The sequence below is a fragment of the Eucyclogobius newberryi genome, unplaced genomic scaffold (assembly GCF_026437365.1).
Source record: "Eucyclogobius newberryi isolate DKJ021-1_F unplaced genomic scaffold, fEucNew1.0.hap1 SCAF_9, whole genome shotgun sequence".
Classification (NCBI taxonomy): Eukaryota; Metazoa; Chordata; class Actinopteri; order Gobiiformes; family Gobiidae; genus Eucyclogobius; species Eucyclogobius newberryi.
In genome coordinates, this window is record NW_027316532.1 from 15,380,900 (window position 1) to 15,402,242 (window position 21,343).

The 21,343-nt window shown below is 48.0% G+C and overlaps 1 protein-coding gene across 4 annotated transcripts in view; it reads right to left on the reverse strand.

Moving 5' to 3' along the window:
- Positions 1–239: 239 nt before the first annotated feature.
- Positions 240–21,343, reverse strand: part of nfia (nuclear factor I/A) — a 96,430-nt gene continuing 75,326 nt past the window's right edge. For all 4 annotated transcript variants that reach the window (XM_072438639.1, XM_072438638.1, XM_072438640.1 and 1 more), the window contains 3 exons: positions 15,768–15,930; positions 14,848–14,936; positions 240–842 (listed from right to left, as the gene is read on the reverse strand). In XM_072438639.1, the coding sequence (XP_072294740.1) occupies positions 828–842; positions 14,848–14,936; positions 15,768–15,930 (267 nt within the window). In that variant the 3' untranslated portion in view covers positions 240–827. The remainder of the gene's footprint in view (positions 843–14,847; positions 14,937–15,767; positions 15,931–21,343) is intronic.

Below are 21,343 nucleotides of genomic sequence, written 5' to 3' on the forward strand. Positions count from 1 at the left end.
CTCCTTGTAGCACATTAGAGCTCTTTACAGCTGACTCTGATTGGTTCGGGTGGATTTGATCTGACCTTCATGTTTTGGAGCTTCTGGGTTCAAGGTTCTGAAGTTGCACGGAGTCGTTCCAAACTCTAAGGTGGCTCTAAGGTGGCTCTAAGGCGCGGTGGGCGTGGCGGATGAGGTCCTTTGGTTTGTCGCTGGCCGTTGTCCCGTTTCACAGGTTGCATATAAAATTGATGGGACTTTTTACACGGAGCTGAAAACGCAGGTCTCAAACCCGAGCACGAGTTTCACAGCAGAAAATGTAGATAAAAAACGAAATGGCTTCAGGTTTTGGGTTTGTCCACCTTTGAGTTTGGTCTGCGGTTCAAATCCCACTCAAAGCTTGAACTTCAGGTGCGTTCTCACTCCTGATCTTTCCTCAAAGGTCCATGTCCGTTTGGAAAGATCTGCTCTGTGGCTTTTGCAATTCTTCCAGAAAAAGCCATTTTTTGTCCTTTGAAGGTAAATAAGACTTTTAGGGCGACGGTGAGTACGCGGGGCTTTTTCTGCGCCCCAAAATGGCCACCCAAAAACGGAGCGGACGTTTTGATTGGATCCTGTGTGATTGGTGTAGAAGCCGTGGTTTAGCGTCCGCTCAGGCTCCTGCTTCGGACCCTCGTTTGGTTTCATGATTGACAGTCTCTGGCACTGTGTGTGGGCAAACGGCGCCCCCTCTGGTGAGTGTGGAGCGGGGCGTGTCCGCTGTAGCCATGCTGATGCTGTGGGCGGAGTCTCAGAAGGTAAAGGGCGAGGGACGGCTCACGGGCGCGGCTGGCATCGACGTCACAGTTTTATCCCAGATACCACTGAAAGACAAGGGCACAAAGAGGATCATGGTTAATGTGAGAACGCACGAGTGAGAACGCATGAGTGAAAACGCACGAGTGAAAACGCACGAGTGAGACCATGAGAACGAACTAGTGATAACCTACGAGTGAGAACGCATGAGTGAAAACGCACGAGTGAAAACGCACGAGTGGGACCATGAGAACGAACTAGTGATAACCTACGAGTGAGAACGAACTAGTGAGAATGCACGGGTGAGAACGTGAGAACGCACGAGTGAGAACGCACAAGTGAGAACGCACGAGTTAGAACGCACAAGTGAGAATGCACGAGTGAGAACGCATGAGTGAGAATGCACGAGTGAGAACGTACTGGTGAGAACGCACCAGTGAGAACGCACCAGTGAGAACGCACCAGTGAGAATGTGAGCACGCACCAGTGAGAACGCACCAGTGAGAACGCACCAGTGAGAACACACGAGTGAGAACACACAAGTGAGAATGTGAGAACGCACCAGTGAGAATGTGAGAACGCACCAGTGAGAACGCACCAGTGAGAATGTGAGAACGCATCAGTGAGAACGCATCAGTGAGAACGCACCAGTGAGAATGTGAGAACGCACCAGTGAGAACGCACCAGTGAGAATGTGAGAACACACCAGTGAGAATGTGAGAACGCACCAGTGAGAACGCACCAGTGAGAACGCACCAGCGAGAATGTGAGAACGCACCAGTGAGAACGCACCAGTGAGAATATGAGAATGCACGAGTGAGAACGCACCAGTGAGAATGTGAGAATGCACGAGTGAGAACGCACGAGTAAGAACGCACCAGTGAGAACGACCAGGGGGCAGTGTCAGGCAGGGTTTACAGTGTAGTTCACAGTGTGGCCTGCAGGGAGCAGTGTCAGGCTGGTTTACAATGTAGTTCACAATGTGGCCTGCAGGGGGCAGTGTCAGGCTGGTTTACAATGTAGTTCACAGTGTGGCCTGCAGGGGGCAGTGTCAGGCTGGTTTCAGGGAGAGACTTTCTCTCCTTTTTCTGTCCGAGTGAACAACACTTTTATCTATGAACTCCCAGAGAGGCACAAAGTGAACGGCTGCAAGGTCCAACTCAGAAGATTATTTCCTTCCAACAAACTTTTTTAGGCCAAACTTTCTTTCATTTCAGCATTTAACATTTTGCAACGAAGAAAATAAAGATTTAGAGAAAGTATTTACAGTATTTACACTAAATACATAATAATTTAAAACTTTTTCCTATTTGTTTAATGTGTAACGAGGATTTAAATGCTTTATGTTCTCAAAGTTCTGCCCTGATGGTTCTCACATTCAGACTTTAAACGTGGTGTTTCCCAGCGCGCACAAAGGCGATGTAAACCTGTTTCCCAGTGCTTCAGCCTGTGAGCTCTACAGCGCGCACAAAGGCAATGTAAACCTGTTTCCCAGCGCTTCAGCCTGTGAATTCTACAGCGCGCACAAAGGCAATGTAAACCTGTTTCCCAGCGCTTCAGCCTGTGAATTCTACAGCGCGCACAAAGGCGATGTAAACCTGTTTCCCAGCGCTTCAGCCTGTGAGCTCTACAGCGCGCACAAAGGCGATGCAAACCTGTTTCCCAGCGCTTCAGCCCATGAGCTCTACGGCACGCACAAAGGCGATGCAAACCTGTTTCCCAGCGCTTCAGCCCATGAGCTCTACGGCACGCACAAAGGCAATGTAAACCTGTTTCCCAGCGCTTCAGCCTGTGAATTCTACAGCGCGCACAAAGGCGATGTAAACCTGTTTCCCAGCGCTTCAGCCTGTGAATTCTACAGCGCGCACAAAGGCGATGTAAACCTGTTTCCCAGCGCTTCAGCCTGTGAGCTCTACAGCGCGCACAAAGGCGATGCAAACCTGTTTCCCAGCGCTTCAGCCCATGAGCTCTACGGCACGCACAAAGGCGATGTAAACCTGTTTCCCAGCGCTTCAGCCCATGAGCTCTACGGCACGCACAAAGGTGATGCAAACCTGTTTCCCAGGGCTTCAGCCTGTGAGCTCTACAGCGCGCACAAAGGCAATGTGAACCTGCGTCTAATCCATCTCGGACCGGTCACTATCGATCCACTGCCCCTCCTCCTCTTTACCTCTGCTGCCCTTTCTCCCTCTGCTCCTCACACACTCTTCTCCCCTTCTCCTCTTTACCTCTCCTCTTCTTCTTTACCTCTCCTCCTCTTCTTTACCTCTCTTCTTCTCCTCCTCTTTACCTCCTCTTCTTCTTTACCTCTCCTCCTCTTTCTCCCTCTGTTCACCTTCTGTTCTCCCTCTGTTCTCCCTGTCCTCCTTATGTTCTCCTTCTGTTCTCCCTTTCCTCCCTCTGTCCTCCATATGTTCTCCCTCTGTCCTCCTTATGTTCTCCCTCTGTCCTCCTTATGTTCTCCCTCTGTCCTCCATCTGTTCGCCCTCTGTTCTCTTTCTGTTCTCCATCTGTTCTTCAACAGTGCGCCACTGTTTCTGAGATAATGTCACTCATTCCTAATGTTTTGGTTAAACATGGGGGAGTTTAACAGCTGATGGTGCTCGTGGTGCAGTCGACATGCGGCGAGAACAGACTGAAGTTTTGAAAAGAGACTTCTTGAAGTTATTTGACGTTCTGATGAAATGGAGATCACAACATTTGTAAGTGGAACTCTTCCAAACATCGACAGGAAGAGAAACAAGTTTAGCTTCAGCTGAACACATGGCTGTCCAAAGAGTGTGCACCTAGAGGAGAGTGAGGGTGCAGAGGAGGGGTGAGGGTGCAGATGAGGTGTGACGGTGCAGAGGTGGAGTAAGGGCGCAGAGGTGGAGTGAGGGCGCAGAGGTGGAGTGAGGGCGCAGAGGTGGAGTGAGGGCGCAGAGGTGGAGTGAGGGTGCAGAGGAGGAGTGAGGGCGCAGAGGTGGAGTGAGGGTGCAGAGGAGGAGTGAGGGCGCAGAGGTGGAGTGAGGGTGCAGAGGAGGAGTGAAGGTGCAGAGGAGGAGTGAGGGTGCAGAGGTGGAGTGAGGGTGCAGAGGAGGAGTGAGGGTGCAGAGGAGAAGTGAGGGTGCAGAGGAGGAGTGAGGGTGTAGGAGTCATTCCCCATAGGGTCCTAATCAAAGGCTTTGGACCAGTCTGTGACAGGCCCGACAGCATCCCTGTCATCGCCCCTGTCATCGCCGCTGTTATCACCCGTCATGGCCCCTGCCCTCAGAGCAGCCCTGGGTCCCCCCTGCAACATCTACTCCCACTTCCTCACTCTCCTTCTCCACCCTCACCCAGGGGCCTTCCCAGCCATCTTGAATGTCTGATCAAATCAGGCCTTAAGATGGCTCCACTCACGCCCAAAGCAAGATCAAGAGTTCTGATGTCAACACTGATGAACTCTTCCCTGCACAAGCCCCGCCCACTATCCCCCCTCGCCTTTCACCTGGTATCTCCTATAGATAGGATGCACTGGGTCTAGCGGAACTTATTGTCATATTAAAAATCAAACCAACCCTGTGTAAAAATAGCCCCCCCTAGCGCTATTTCTGTGTCACATCACACAGATGGGAAAACAAAATGCGAGTCAGGCCCAATCTGAGAAATGTGATTCATATTCTGTGAAAAGATAAGGCCCAGTCCCACTGAAACTAGTCTGAAACTTGCTGTGCTAAATATCAGATCCTTATGTAACAAATCACTCTTAATTCATAATTTCATTTCTTCTTATAATCTTGATTTTATGTTTTTAACTGAAACATGGCTTGACATAAACACAGGAACACTTAAGAGCTTGATGCTGTCCTTGAAACCTTCAGTCTTACTCAGCATGTGAGAGGCCCCACCCACAGCAGACTGGCCCCACCCACAGCAGACCACTGGCTGGTCCTGCAGTTGTTCAGAGGAGACACATGGCACAGGTGCACTGTTTATGGAAATGATAAACTTTGAAAATATCTCATGTTCTAATGTAAATGATTTGTTGAACTCTGTTACATCTAGTGTTTTGAATGTTCTGGACACCATTGCCCCTATGAAGGCTAAAATGGTTAAAAATAAGCAGAAGTTGCCATGGAGACATGATGATTCGGTCAGGGCACAGAAAAGAGAGTGCCGCAGGGCCGAACGGAAATGGCGCAAGCCAAAGCTCCAGGTTCAAAAAGAGATTTACAAAGAGAAGCTGAACATGTACAACCTAATCTTACGTAGAACTAGGGAAAGATATTTTTCTGAAATAATCTGAAACTGCAGTAACAACTTGCGTGTCCTGTTTGCCACAGTAACAGATGAACAAACCCTCCAGCTCAGCTGCCGTTAGAACTCACTTCCATATCCAAGTGTAATGAGTTTGCATTATTCTTTAATGACAAAGTTCAGGGCATTAAAAATGATATAAATCCCACAATGAAAACTGTCCATGAGATCATCACCAGTCTGAGTTCATCTACATGCTGCCTCCATATGTGAGCTTTCAGATTTCTAAAGTCTGTGTTGAACAGATTTTCCTGTTGTGAAGCTCTTTGAATTGCCTTGATGGATTCAGACCAGGCTAATACTGATTGGCTAATCCACCTGTCAATCACACCCAACTGACCACGGATCGATCAGAGTTCAAACACAGACGGTTTTAAAGGCTCTAAAGAGAAAACTAGTACGAGTATCTCTAATATACCTGAGTATCTAATATATTTGAATATCTAATAAATAATACTATTTTCCACACAGACAATAATACTCTCTGTGTACTGAGAAAGACGTAAAACATTTTAGTATCGATACTTGTTTAAAGGCGCAAGGGACGATTTTTCGGCGATTTGAGAACGCAGGCGGAAGTGCGCATGCGCACTCCTCCGTGCGGACTGATACAACACACACGTGCGTTTGTTTATTAGCGCAACGGAGCGCATCGCATCTCTCGTCTCCAAAAGATTTCTTTCCACTTCTGCGTCAGCTCGAACTGTATTTCTCCGTCTTCATTTTGCCCCGTACACTGAGGGAACTATATTATGATAGATCCATGCGCTTAGGCACGCGGAAACGTGGGGACGAACCGCACGCGGCTGCAGGTGAGCGGTAGGTGTGTTTTATGATTGATAAGTGGCAGGACAAATGATTTATCCACGCCACGAGGAAATATGATAACAAATTTGCTGAAAAAAATCGTCCATCCCACCTTTAAATGAGTATTTATTGACCTTTGTACGTGTTTTAGTGGGAGGACCCCATTGTACATGCTTTTGGTGGGAGGAGTCTGTTGTACATATTTTTAGTGGGAGGAGTCTGTTGTGCATGTTTTTAGAAAGGCCCCCCCCTGCCCGGGACTCTAGTTTTAGCATTGCTTAGTCTCTGATTTTTGACACTTTTGTCGACTCGTAACTTCATTAACAATTTAAGAGTGTTTACCAGTGTCACGCCCCCTTTTTCGACCAATCAGTGCCAGAAGGGGCAGCGAACTGGTTCAGAAGAACAGCCCAAAGATAAAATAAAGCCAAGTGGGAGGTTTTCCAATTTCTCCACCCCCTCGGAGCTTCCTTACTCACTCACTCCTTCCTCCTCACTTCCTTCCTTCCTTCCTTTTAACTTGGGTTCAAGTTCAGCTTGGTCTTAGATCATGTCTGGTTGCCACTGACAACGAGACGCTCGGGACGTGACTTCCATCGACAACACCCTTTCCTCCTCCCTATGCTCCCTTCCTCCTCCCTATGCTCCCTTTCTTCCTCCCTATGCTCCCTTTCCTCCTCCCTATGCTCCCTTTCCTCCTCCCTATGCTCCCTTCCTCCTCCCTATGCTCCCTTCCTCCTCCTCCCTATGCTCCCTTCCTCCTCCCTATGCTCCCTTCCCTCCTCCCTATGCTCCCTTCCCTCCTCCCTATGCTCCCTTTCCTCCTCCCTATGCTCCCTTTCCTCCTCCCTATGCTCCCTTCCCTCCTTCCTATGCTCCCTTCCTCCTCCCTTTCCTCCTTCCTATGCTTCCTTCCTCCTCCCTATGCTCCCTTCCACCTCGCTATGCTCCCTTTCCTCCTCCCTATGCTCCTTTCCCTCCTCCCTATGCTCCCTTTCCTCCTCCCTATGCTCCCTATGCTCCCTTTGCTCCTTGTCCTTCTTTGCTTCCTAAAACTATTCGTCCAAGTTGAGATTCTGTTTATCGTTGCCGGTGTTTTTGACCGTGTGGCTGAACCAAACTGTTCCAAACTGAGTCAATGTCAATGTCCACACGGACATATTTAGGACGTCAGACCAAACTCATTCAGAAACAAAACCCGAACTGGACCCGGGATTTGACCGGGACCTCGCCGTCTTTAACTGTTGAGTGTAATCCATTTATCGTGGGGTCAGAGCGTCCCCACTTTGCAGATTAGAGGGCTCTGGCGCTGGTCCCGAAGTGGGCGAGTGTTCTGGGGACAGCGCCGCAGAGACAGAGAGCGAGGGGGGAGTGAGGGGGAGAGGGGGGAGTGAGGAGGGAGAGAGCAGAAAGTCCAGCGTCAGCAGCTCCTATTGATTAAAACCTAACCCCAGCCTCTCCTCTATCACTACAGCTCTCACACTCTGCAGTGGAATTACAACCAGACACAGCTCTGAGTCTCCCCCGGACTCACCCCCTGACTCCCCCTGACTCCCCCTGACTCCCCCGCAGACAGCCAGAGTCTCACCCTGTACTCACTTTGAAATCTTTGCCTATTTTTACCATTTTACTCTTTTGGTGACGTTTGTAATATAGACCTGGTTTAGACCTGGTTTGGACCTGGTTTAGACCTGGTTTGGACCTGGTTTAGACCTGGTTTAGTCCTGGTTTAGGTCTGGTTTAGATCTGGTTTAGATCTGGTTTAGATCTGGTTTAGTCCTGGTTTAGATCTGGTTTAGTCCTGGTTTAGTCCTGGTTTAGTCCTGTTTTAGCCCTGTTTTAGCCCTGGTTTAGTCCTGTTTTAGCCCTGGTTTAGTCCTGGTTTAGTCCTGGTTTAGCCCTGGTTTAGTCCTGGTTTAGTCCTGGTTTAGACCTGGTTTAGTCCTGGTTTAACCCTGGTTTAGCCCTGGTTTAGCCCTGGTTTAGTCCTGGTTTAGTCCTGGTTTAGTCCTGTTTACAGCGGTGCGTTCAGGGGAAACTCGAGCGTTTAATCTCAGAGAATCTGGATTTTGATGTAATAAAATCTCAGAGTCGTTAGCTAAACATCCTCGTTTTTGTCACAATCTGCAACGTGACTGATGTAAAACTATGATACAATTTTACCACAGATGCCAGGCTGCGAAATAGACGGGGGCCCGGAGCCCGCAAGCAGTTGAATCTCCGGCGGGCCCGCGGTTTGAAATAGGAGGGGGCCCGCCGTGCCCCTCCTCGAAAAATATCAAGATTTAACTAGTAATTTGGCCATATTCGGGGCATTTTCTTCGCTTAAGTTTCGTTTTGACAGACATGCCCACTTGGCACGTCTTCTCGCTTCTCATTGGCCGAGCGGTCTCCGTGATGTAATGTCGATGAAAGCGGGCATCTGATTGGCCGCTGCGTTCGTGTTGCATTCACGTGCCCTCGGAAATGCCCGGTCTAATTTTCGGGGCAATGTATATATGTAGTAGTTTATTTTGTAGGACGTGATTTCATATATTCCACAAGATCTCATTGTGTAAAATGCTGTAAACAGTATTTATTTTATATATAAGAAACATTATTATATTGAATTAAACAGTTTTAAAGAACATGATCTCTGGTTTATATGATTCAGTATTTGTGCTTTTCATATCAAATAACAGATAAAAGTACTTTAAATTGTTTTACATGCTAATAACCAGGTTTAAAACAACACATTTATCTTGTTATCTTATGCCGCGCGCGCTTGTGGTCCCCTGAAATTGCTTGGGGGCCCCTAACTTTGAAAAGTTAGGGGCACCCCAGGCCCCTAACTTTGAAAATCTATTTCTCAGCCTGGATGCCCTCCCACCAAACAATGTTATAATTAGAAAAACACGAGAACCTTCATCTGATCTTTATATCAATCATTTGACCCAAAATACAAAAGATAATACATACAATTATGTAAATTAACTCAATAACAACTGGAAAAGTGCAAAAAAAACAGAACGAACGGATCATTCCAGAATGTTTTATTACTACTTTTAAAATGATTTCACTAATAATAAGATTGGTTGACTAAGACGCCACGGGCCCTTAGAGTCCCCTGGATCTCACTACGGGACGACGGATCACACTGGATCTACTTTGCGGTCTGGATCTCACTCCGAGACGACGGATCACACTGGATCTACTTTGCGGTCTGGATCACACTAGATCTACTTTGGGGCCTGGATCTTACAAACTCCAAAATCCACTAAATTTTTTGTATCAATATGTCAACAAAATGAAGCACGACATGTAAACCTGCTCTGACCATTATTCAGATTTAAATGTCCCAAATATAAGATAAGATAATCCTTTAATGTCCACACAAGGGGAAATTTCGTTGTTACAACGCAGTAGAAACAGGAGGAAACGACAGATTATAGGAAGTTTCAAAAACACACTCTTAATAGAACTCTTACACAGAGCCAAAAACGCCTTATTTCAATATGAAAACATGATGAAAACTAGCATTATATAAAATGTATGTCACTAAATGTAAGATGTGTTGCTTTCTGTCTGCTGTGGTTGAACTTCCTGTGAGGCCTTTAAAGGTTCTAAAGTTCTTTCTTTTCCGTCGTCCAAACGTCCCTTTGGCGATGACTGTGACTTCAGCAGGTTCTGGACCGGTTCTGGACCGGTTCTGGACCAGTGTTTTCTGCAGAACAGACTTAAGTGTTCTGCACGAGACACATTTAAATAAAAGCTCAGGGACATTAACTGCAGCAGACAGGTCCTGGACACCGCCGCACCGTCCGTCTCACTTACAGCCGCGTCCATTAGAGGCCCCTCACCCCGCATGCCTCCCCCCCCGCTCCCACCACGCCCCCCCCCCCCCGGTCCCGTGCGGAGGGCGTGTCTTCTCTGCTGACTCAGCCGCTCGCTCAGACACTGTGAGTCATCGTTCTGTGTTTTATCGCTCCGACGAGGGTTCACCTTGAGGACTGCTGCTCCGGGCCGCGGCCAGGGAAAGCACCGCGCCTGAAACCGGACACGTCCCGCATCGATCGCACGCGCCAAACACACACACCCCACACTCTGCAACACACCGCACACACGGCGCACGCGCACACGCACACGCACACACACCCTCTGCTAAAGTCACAGCGGCCCGAGTCGTCCCGCCGTCGTCCACAGGCTCCCACTGAAAACCGCCGGGAGAAGGCCTGATGAATTCTTGAATATGATTGGTCGAAGCGTCACAACAGGAAGTGGAGAAATCCGACTGTTGTTGAATCCGGTCAGAGAAAAGAACTCAAGTGTAAAACGTTCCATTTCCCGCTCACAACTCCAACAGCAGAAACACAAAATATACAAGCGACAGACGTGTCTTTCTTTATCTGCGTTTTAGTTCCCACCGTGTCCTACACTCTAGAACTTTGTGTGGTGAAGTTTAAACTTGGACATCAATGACCCTGAGCGTCGGTCACTGGAGGATTATCTTTACTGTCCATTTGTTGCTTGTGTTCAAACCGCTCATGTTTTTAGCGTGTTTTGGGTCACTTTGTTGACCATATGTGTCTTTAACGGCGCCAGCAGCTGTGCAGGGACAGAGAATGACCTCAGAGCTCACCCCTGTGTGCCCCCGTCTCGCAACCAGACGCTTCTGCCCCAAACCAAAGTCACAGCGTTGGGTTTTATCGCTGATAGAAACCATAGAAACGCAGCGCGGCGTCTAAGCATGCTTCAGGGCGGGGGCAGGGTGGGGCAGATGGTGCGGGCTTTGTGTGGCACTGGGAGCGGGCACTGTGCCATTGGGTACGGGCCGGCGCGCTGGTTGCCCCGGGAGATGCACATGAAAGGAGCTGGCACCGAACAGTCAGAACCACAGATAAATAAGAAGACGCTAACGACCACTTAGCAACGCAGCTAGTCCAGAGCCAGTATCATGCATTTCACTACGGCAGTTAGCATTAGCCGTCAGCATTAGCCGTCAGCATTTGCAGTCAGCATTTGCAGACAGCATTAGCCTGCAAAACACGGCAGTTATGAATAATCCAGAGTGTCAGCACATTCAGGTCAAAACCTTGTTAAAATAAATGTAATGAAATAAAAATGCTATTAGCATTAGCTTCATTGTAGCTCGCACAGTGGTTGTTTCAGAACGCTTTGATTGTAAGTATTTATTCATATATATATTTATTTGATCTAGTAGCGGCGGTTAGCTTTCTGTGTGCTCCTCCCCTTTGGGCAGGATCAGTCAGAGCTCAGTATAAATGCTGCTGCTTTTTTTTTCTCAGATTGAAAATTACTTTCAGTTGTTTGCTAAAAGGTTCCAGATTAAAACTTTCATTACGTAACTTTTCCTGTCTCCATGGAGATAATCCACAGTCTGGAACGACCACAGTCATTGGGCGGAGTAGATGTCGTCCGCGTCAGCTTGAGGAGGCGGGGCATAGTTATCGTCTTTAAACGGTTAATAAAGTTTGATTTTATCAGAGTAAACAAAAGTGTTTTTTTGTCCAGTTTTAAAGCGGTTTGTAATTTAATTATTTTTCAGTTTAAATTCTGCCTAATTTATTTATAATCTATTTGAAGCCGTTTGGACCAGCTGCAGTGGACGCGGGCCGCGGTCAGCTGCAGCTTCTGGACACATCCATGCATCGACCTGTGGTTCACTGCACACACGGCCTCTGCGGGGACAAACTCTCCTCCTCATCTCTCCTCTCTCCTCCTCTTCGTCCTCATCTCTCCTCCTCCTCCACCCTCCTCTGCTCCTTCTCCTCCCCCTCCTCTGCTCCTCCTCTCTCCTCCAGTTCCTCCTCCTCCACCCTCCTCCTCCCTTTCCTCCTCCTCATCTCTCCTCCTCCTCCTCCTCCTCCTCTCTCCTCATCCTCCTCCCCCTCTCTCCTCCTCACCCTCCTCTCTCCTCCTCCTCATCTCTCCTCCTCTTCCTCTTCTTTCCTCCTCCTCATCTCTCCTCCTCCTCCTCCCCCTCATTTCTCCTCCTCCTCCTCCTCTGCTCCTCCTCCTCCCCCTCCTCTGTTCTTCTCTCTCCTCCTCCTCCTCCTCTCTCCTCCTCCTCCTCTCTCTCCTCCTTCTCCTCTGCTCCTCCCACACACATTGAGGGAGATTGAGGTCCGGAGCAGAGCTTGTCTGAGGCCGGATCAGGGCTTTAGGTCGTTACTCTGCTCCATAAATCTCTCCGTAAACAGAATCTGAACTCAAAGGAAACACTGCTGTCTTTACTGACCTCGGGCTAATGTTGTTTATTGCCATGGAAACACACACTGTACAAGGCATTCAAACCCACGGAGCAGATGCATCGCGGTAAAGACATGAACCACGTTTCCTCTGGTTCTGTTCGGTCCTAAAGTGAGTCTGAAGTCTCTGGTCCTGAGAGGTTCTGGCTCCAAAAGCGTCTGACTCTTGGGCTCCAGGAGGACTTTAGCTCAGGGGAGGAGCTCCACAGCACAGCCAGATGATTGGACGAGAGATATCGCAGACTCAGCCCAAAACAAGAGGCAAAAAGCAGAGAAACACAAAAGAATCATTTGTCTCTAAACTCTGACTCAATTTCGTGCTAAAGCGCCATGTTTCCACTGATGCTAACGACTATGTGGAGCCTTAGCAACACAAAGATAGCAAAGCACGTTAGCAACACAAAGCTAGCATAGCACGTTAGCAACAGCTGTTTCCTGTTTATGGTCGCACGGCACTCGCTTTGTCAAGAGCCTCAATCTGATATTTCCAGGTCATAATGTGTCTGACATGATCCAAAGCCAAAGCATGACATAAAGAGAGGTTCAAACGTGGCGTAGAGGCTTTAGCCACGCCCCTCACATGCAGAGAAGTCAAAGAAATGAGGCAAAACTGTTCCTGTGCACGCCCCTCACATAAAAATGGACTCTGATCTCAGACTTAAGTCTAAGTCAAAGGATTAAAACTCTAAAAATGAATGTCTCTCTCTGTTCCAGACTTTGTTTGATGATGAAATAAAACTATCTCCAGATTTATATGACAGGAAAGAAACCTCGAATCCGATTTAAAACCCTACAATTATCAACAGAAAAAGGGGGCGTGGTTACCTTGTGTGTAAAATGACTTTATTTCAGGTGAAATGAGAGCGTTGCTGGTGTGATCCAGAATGTTGTGCTCAATGGTCTCATATTGAGAGTAATGTGGTGCCGGGGGTTCCTGTACAGGTCTTATACAGAGGATAATGTGGTGCCGGGGGTTCCTGTACAGGCCTTATACTGAGAGTAATGTGGTGCAGGGGGTTCCTGTACAGGTCTTACTGGCAGATGACAGACACTTGAAACTGACGGAGGAAGTGAAGAATCCCTGGGTCAAATCTGTGCTTACAACATGGAAGGAGCTGATCAGAACATATAAACTAAACAAAGATGTTACAATCTTAAACTGGTAAAGCTTTATGACCAAAGGTTTTGTACCAAATAGAACTGACCTGAGACTCAAGGTCTGGAGTACAAAAGGTCTAAAGGTTTTTCACCAGATTGTAAAAGAGAATCACATGAAAAGCTTTGATTTGTTGAAAGAGAAACAGGACAGGAGAAACGGGTTTTACACATAAAGAGTTAGGGATCATCTCAAAATAGGTTGAAGCTTAAAAGACGTAATCTTTTTCGTCTCTCTCTGGACCCCCTCAAAAGACAAGAAATAAAATGTCTGGCATCACATAAAATTTTCCGCGTTGATAAAACGATAGTAGCTTGATAGACCCTGCTCACCTCTAGTCCCTGAACATCCTTTGGTATGTTTATCAGTAGACGTTATGAACTCTCCAAATAATGTCACTTGTTGCGGCATGTTTGTTTACTCAATCCACATGGTCCACGGGCCCTACGACACATCCCATTCAACCGAAATTGTGAGATGACCATATTGAGATCTCAAGAGGATGAGAGTGAGAAACTAATGTTTCGTGTCAAAACCTGTAATTGTCAATTGCCTGAGTTTAGACCTTAGACGTGCTGTCAGACTGACAGAAGCAGGCCACCCGCTTTCGTCTCAGTGAGAAGTCTCACGTCTTCTGTGATTGGCCGAAACCTCATGCAGGGTTTGTTTTGGTCCTTCTTCCGGTCAGTGCGTAGGCACGTTACTAGAGCAAAATCTCTTGATCATTTGCTGCGCCGCATCTTGCTGCAAAAAAGCTTTTCCAACTTTTCTGCACCAGCCACGTTGGCGACGTTGACGCCGGCCCTGCTTGGGCCACGGCGCGCCGTGCTCCCCGTACGCACCCGCCACGCTCTGCCCGCACCTGCCACCTAATGTTTTTTCAGAACTCCAGGTCAAAGGTCAAAGGTCTCATTCTTCACAGGTAAATGCAACGGTTGTAGAAACAGCGCCACCAGGAGGCAAACCACTGGCATGTGTTCTGGGACTGTCCTGTTGCTCACAAACATGTGAGTGAAGTTCATAAAGCTCTGCGACTGTTACAGACATTTATCTCTGAACTTTACAACTATGAACTTGGGCCTCAGAACTCCTGCCATGGACACAATACATCACCAACGATCAAGGACTGGACTGAGAGAGGGACAGGCATCAGGCAAATGGAGAAGGTGACGTTCAGACTTAGTTTGGAAATTAACAAATTTGTCCGACTCTCAATGGGACTTTTGTTTTGGACTCTGTGGGACTTAAACTTTCTTTAGACGTCTTCTTATTTCTTTCTAGTCTTGTTCTGTTTCTTGTGTTTTCTTGCTGTTTTTTTTATTCGATTTATGAAGAAACACCAGGACACCAGGACCAGAGATGGACCTAATGTGTGATTTGAGTACTTTTTTCCCCTGTACTTTTACCTTAGTAACACATTTGAGTACTTCTTGGCACTTGCAGTAGTAGTAGTAGTAGTAGTAGTAGTAGTAGTAGTAGTAGTAGTAGTAGTAGTAGTATTAGTAGTAGTAGTATTAGTGGTAGTAGTAGTAGCAGTAGTAGTAGTAGTAATAGTAGCAATAGTAGTAGTGGTAGTGTGTGTACCTGGGGTTGCTGGGGGATGTTGAATCCGGGGTCTCTGGGTCCAACACTGACGAACCTCTGGGCAGGAGACGTGGTGGGGGTCGAGTACGCTGGACAAACACAAACACGTTTATTGCTTAATCAAGTTATTTAAACCATGTGAAGAAAGTATTTATGGATTCAATATTTGGATCAAACACAGACTCATCCCATCGTTCAATCGTCTCATTGCCGGGATTTTTGCAGGATTTTCACACAGAGGCACACAGGGAACACAGGGCCCACAGATAACACAGGGAACACATGGCACACAGGGCACACAAAGAACACAGGGCACACAGAGAACACAGGGCCCACATGGCACACAGGGCACACAAAGAACACAGAGAACACAGGGCCCACAGGGCACACAAAGAACACAGGGCACACAGGGCACACAGAGAATACAGAGCACACAGGGCCCACAGGGCCCACAGAGCACACAGGGCCCACAGGGAACACAGGGAACACAGGGAACACAGGGAACACAGGGCACACAGGGCACACAGGGCACACAGAGATCACAGGGCACACAGAGCACACAGGGCGCACCGAGCACACAGGGCCCACAGGGCCCACAGGGAACACAGGGCACACAGAGAGCACAGGGCACACAGAGAACACAGGGCACACAGGGCACACAGGGCACAGAGAGCACACAGGGCCCACAGGGCACACAGGGAACACAGGGCGCACAGGGCCCACAGGGCACACAGGGAGCACAGGGCACACAGAGAGCACAGGGCGCACAGGGAGCACAGGGCGCACAGGGCCCACAGGGCGCACAGGGCCCACAGGGCGCACAGGGCAGAGGGCCACCCGAGAGAGGGCCACCTGAGAGAGGGCCACCTGAGAGAGGGCCACCTGAGAGAGGGCCACTCGTGTGTGTGTGTGGGACTCACTGGGGGACGTCGGGGAGCTGCCTCCATCGGCGGAGGACGTTGCCGGTGGTTTGCTGTCTACGGGGAGCGGCACCGGTCGGGCCATGGGCGGAGGAGGGGGAGGAGGCAACATGGGCGTCGGCAAGAACGGGTTATGAACCTTTCCCTGTGAACTGCCGTTTGGCTTAGGAAAAGAAGAAGAGAGAAGGTTAGGAAACTAAACCAGGGCTAAACCAGGACAAAACCAGGTCTAAACCAGGTCTAAACCTGGTCTAAACCAGGTCTAAACCAGGTTTAAACCAGTTCTAAACCAGGTTTAAACCAGGTCTAAACCAGGTCTAAAGCAGGTCTAAAGCAGGTCTAAACCAGGTCTAAACCAGGTTTAAACCAGGTCTAAACCAGGTCTAAACCAGGTTTAAACCAGGTCTAAACCAGGTTTAAACCAGGTCTAAATGGAGTAGAAACAATAGAACTTCAGTCCTAAGACTGAGCCTCAGTCTGGACTTTAATAAAAGCAGCAGGACAACCTGTAACGGCTGCGTCCTTCCCTTCTATGAGCGTGCACGTGCTCAGTGTCTGTGTGTGTGTGTGTGTGTGTGTGTAAAGTGCACAGAAGTGGTGTGTCAGCAGTATCTGGAGCTGGTCATAAAGAATTCTGCTGCTGCGCGCATTTTATCTGCTAATCTATAAGCATAATACCCTCTGCCTGCTCCGTCTGCGCCCCCCCCCACGTGCACGCTCTCACACTTGCACGTGTGAGAGCGTGCACCTGTGAGAGCGTGCACGTCACAGGAGCGTGCACGTGTGAGAGCGTGCACGTGTGAGAGTGTGCACGTGTGAGAGTGTGCACGTCGGGCCTTTGTGTTCCTCCACAGTTTTATCTAAAGTTAGAGAGGAGAAGGAAGGAAAGGGCAAAGGCTCGAGGAGGAGCTAAAGCTGAGAGTCCTGGTTTAGACCTGGTTTAGACCTGGTTAAGACCTGGTTTAGACCTGGTTTAGTCCTGGTTTAGTCCTGGTTTAGTCCTGGTTTAGACCTGGTTAAGACCTGGTTAAGACCTGGTTTAGACCTGGTTTAGACCTGGTTTAGACCTGGTTTAGTCCTGGTTTAGACCTGGTTTGGATCTGGTTTAGACTTGGTTTAGACCTGGTTTAGACCTGGTTTGGACCTGGTTTAGACCTGGTTTAAACCTGGTTTAAACCTGGTTTAGACCTGGTTTAGACCTGCTTTAGACCTGCTTTAGACCTGGTTTAGACCTGGTTTAAACCTGGTTTAGAACTGGTCCTGGTTTATGCTTCTACGAGTCATTAGAGTCTTGAGCTTGTTGCAGTTGTTGTACAAACACATCACTTGGACACGTGTGTGAATGTAGATTTCACTGTTTTATTCCACATGTTTTTCAAACTCCTCCCACTCGTTTCAGAAGCAGAAGCATGTGCAGCTTCTTCATTTTACATTTTAACTTTTGTTTGTTGCAGGTTCAGCCGAGGTGAGGAGTGTTTTATGGCTCTGTGTGTGTGTGTGTGTGTATGTATGTGTGTGTGTGTGTGTCTGTATGTGTGTGTGTGTGTGTGTGTGTGTATGTGTGTGTGTGGAGAGAGTGCGGTCACAAATCGATCCAGTGTCTAGACTCACATATATCAACTATCACTGAGACCGACACCACAGACTGCAGAGAACGCAGGCCTAAACCAGGTCTAAACCAGGCCTAAACCATGTCTAAACCAGGTCTAAACCAGGCCTAAACCATGTCTAAACCAGGACTAGACCAGGTCTAAACCAGGTCTGAACCAGGTCTAAACAAGGTCTGAACCAGGACTAAACCAGGACAAAACCAGTACTAAACCAGGCTTGTTCCAGATCGATCATGTGACTTCAGATTTGATGTCACATGATCATATTTCTCTAAAATAAATGAGCAGACATTAAAGTATAGATACACTTGAATAAAGTTATTACTTTGGTAGAAATAAGTGACTCCACATTCATATTGCAAAATACATGAGATCAAACTATGTATTACACTATGTGTGTGTATGTGCATGTGTATGTGTGAGTATTTTTATGTAAATACAAGTGAGGAAAGTAAGTAAGATAAGATAAGATAAGATATTCCTTTATTGTCCCACATGGGGAAATTTCATTGGTGCAATGCAGGTAGATACAGAGGTAGATACAGAAGAACAGATCACTTATAGGAAGTCTGAAAAACACTTTCAGTAGAAGATCTCCTATAAATAAATAAAAACTCCCATAGACAAATAAATACATAAATACCATTGCATGTGATCCCGACAGTAATTGCACATGAATATGTGTCACGACAGCACATAGACTGCACATGAATTTCACAGTAATTGCACATATGACAGAATTGCACATCAGTATTAGGTTAGGTCAGTATTGCGCCGGGATAACGTGACGATCTCCGGGTAAGACGACTGTTCTCCGCAGTTTCATGAGTTCCTCCTGGGGCCGGAGCCGGGGGGCGGGGCCGGAGCCGGGGGACTCAGAGCCAAGACACATCGCAACGACACGACGAAAACACTCAATCCAGCCGAATAAAGTCAAAACAAGTTAATTTAAAGCGATTCCAGTGCGTGTCCCGATCGTTCGTGAAGTTCCTCTTTCATATAAACGTGTATATAAACGTGTACCGACGACACGCCGTACTTTAGCGCGGCCGGAGGGCGCGGGGGGGGGGGGGGGGGGGGGGGCTGGTGGGCTCGCTCGGAGCTAGCTCACGTCACAACAACACAACGAACGCAACGAAAAACGCTCAAATCCAGCCGAAAAAAGTCAAAGACAGTTGAATTAAAAAACTATTCCAGCGCGTGTCCCTATCGTACAGAAAAATAGAAAAAATATACTAACTATATTTACCAAATATAGGAGATAAAGCACAATAAGTGTGAGAAGAAGAGAGAGCGTTTACACCGGGCTGCCAGCTGTACCAGCGCCTTATGACGTAAATTGAACCCTGTGATTTTGCATGTTCTCCATATTCATCGTCGGTGCATTTCCACTATGAGAGACACAGTCTAAAGTCCTCTGTCTCTCACAGAGCTGTTAGTCTGCCTTTACAAAGTCCACCTCTCCACTTATTCATCTAAATGAGCAGCTCCTGTTTGAGCTTGTTAGCTGCAGAAAGACCCCTGTCCCTCCCACAATCAGTCAGACTCTACCCACTGCCATGGACAAGACCAAAGAGCGGTCAGAAGACCCCAGAGACTGAACTGTAGACCTCCACCAGGCTGGAAAGAGCTACGGGCGATTGAGCCACTTGTGAAGATCAAGTGTTGGAGCGATTGTTAGAACATGGAAGAGGCTAAAGATGATGTCACTCTCCCTCAAACTGGAGCTCCATGAAGATCTCACCTAAGACTGGAGCTCCATGAAGATCTCACCTCAGACTGGAGCTCCATGAAGATCTCACCTCAGACTGGAGCTCCATGAAGATCTCACCTCAAACTGGAGCTCCATGAAGATCTCACCTCAGACTGGAGCTCCATGAAGATCTCACCTCAGACTGGAGCTCCATGAAGATCTCACCTCAAACTGGAGCTCCATGAAGATCTCACCTCAAACTGGAGCTCCATGAAGATCTCACCTCAGACTGGAGCTCCATGAAGATCTCACCTCAGACTGGAGCTCCATGAAGATCTCACCTCAGACTGGAGCTCCATGAAGATCTCACCTCAAACTGGAGCTCCATGAAGATCTCACCTCGTGAGGTTCAAGGACGATAAGAAAGGTGCGGCATCAGCTCAGAACTACAGGAGGAGCTGGTCTATGACCTGAAGCTGGGACCACATGTTCAAAGGTTACTATGGTAACACACCACGCTGTTATGGTTTAAAATCATGCATCGCACAGAAGGTTCCTCTGCTTAAGTCAGCACATGTCCAGAACCGTCTGAAGTTTGACCATCTGAATGATCCAGAGGATCATGGGAGAAAGTCATGTGGTCAGAGGAGACCAAAGTAGAGCTCCACTCGCCGTGTTTGAAGAAGAAGGATGAGGACCATCCCGAGAACACCATCCCGAGAACACCATCCCAAGAACACCATCCCAAGAACACCATCCCAAGAGCACCATCCCAAGAGCACCATCCCAAGAGAACACCATCCCGAGAGAACACCATCCCTAGAGAACATCATCCCAAGAGAACATAATACCGAAAACACCATCCCAAGAGAACACCATCCCGAAAACACCATCCCGAAAACACCATCCCGAAAACACCATCCCGAAAACACCATCCCGAAAACACCATCCCGAGAACACCATCCCGAGAACACCATCCCGAGAACACCATCCCGAGAACACCATCCCAAGAGAACAACATCCCAAGAGAACACCATCCCAAGAGAACACCATCACGTTAACACCATTCCAAGAACACCATCCCAAGAGAACACAATCCCAAGAGAACACAATCCCAAGAGAACACCATCCCAAGAACACCATCCCAAGAGAACCATCCCAAGAACACCATCCCGAGAACACCGTCCCAAGAGCACCATCCCAAGAGAACACAATCCCAAGAGAACACCATCCCAAGAACACCATCCCAAGAGAACACCATCCCAAGAGAACACAGTCCCAAGAGAACACCGTCCCAAGAACACCATCCCAAGAGAACACCATCCCAAGAGAACACCATGCCAAGAACACCATCCCAAGAGAACACAGTCCCAAGAGAACACCGTCCCAAGAACACCATCCCAAGAGAACACCATCCCAAGAGAACACCATCCCAAGAGAACACCATGCCAAGAACACCATCCCAAGAGAACACCATGCCAAGAACACCATCCCAAGAGAACACCGTCCCAAGAGAACACCGTCCCAAGAACACCATCCCATCCCAAGAGAACACCATCCCAAGAACACCATCCCAAATACAGAATCCCAAAAGAACACCATCCCAAGAGAACAGCATCCCATCCCAAGAGAACACCATCCCAAGAACACCATCCCAAGAGAACAGCATCCCAAGAGAACACCATCCCAAGAGAACACCATCCCAAATACAGAATCCCAAAAGAACACCATCCCAAGAGAACAGCATCCCATCCCAAGAGAACACCATCCCAAGAACACCATCCCAAGAGAACAGCATCCCAAGAGAACACCGTCCCAAGAGAACACCGTCCCAAGAGAACACCGTCCCAAGAACACCATCCCATCCCAAGAGAACACCATCCCAGGAACACCATCCCAGGAACACCATCCCAGGAGAAAACCGTCCCAAGAACACTATCCCTACTGTGAAGCATGAGGGAGGAAACATCATGCTTTGTCCACTAGAACATCCAGGGACAGATCTAGAGAAGATCTATGTGGAGGCGCGGTCCAGAACTACAGGAGACCTTTGACCTCTGTAACTGTAAACAAAGGCTTCTGGACCAAATATTAACTCTGATTTTCTCCGCTGTTCAAATCCTTACTTACTTTGCAACAATAACAAACAAATAAATTATTTCAAATTTACACAATGCGATTTCCGGATTTGTTTTAAGATTCTGTCTCTCACGGTGGAAATGCACCTTCATTACTCGTTACTGCCCCCTCTGGTCCTGGTCTAAGTTCTGGTC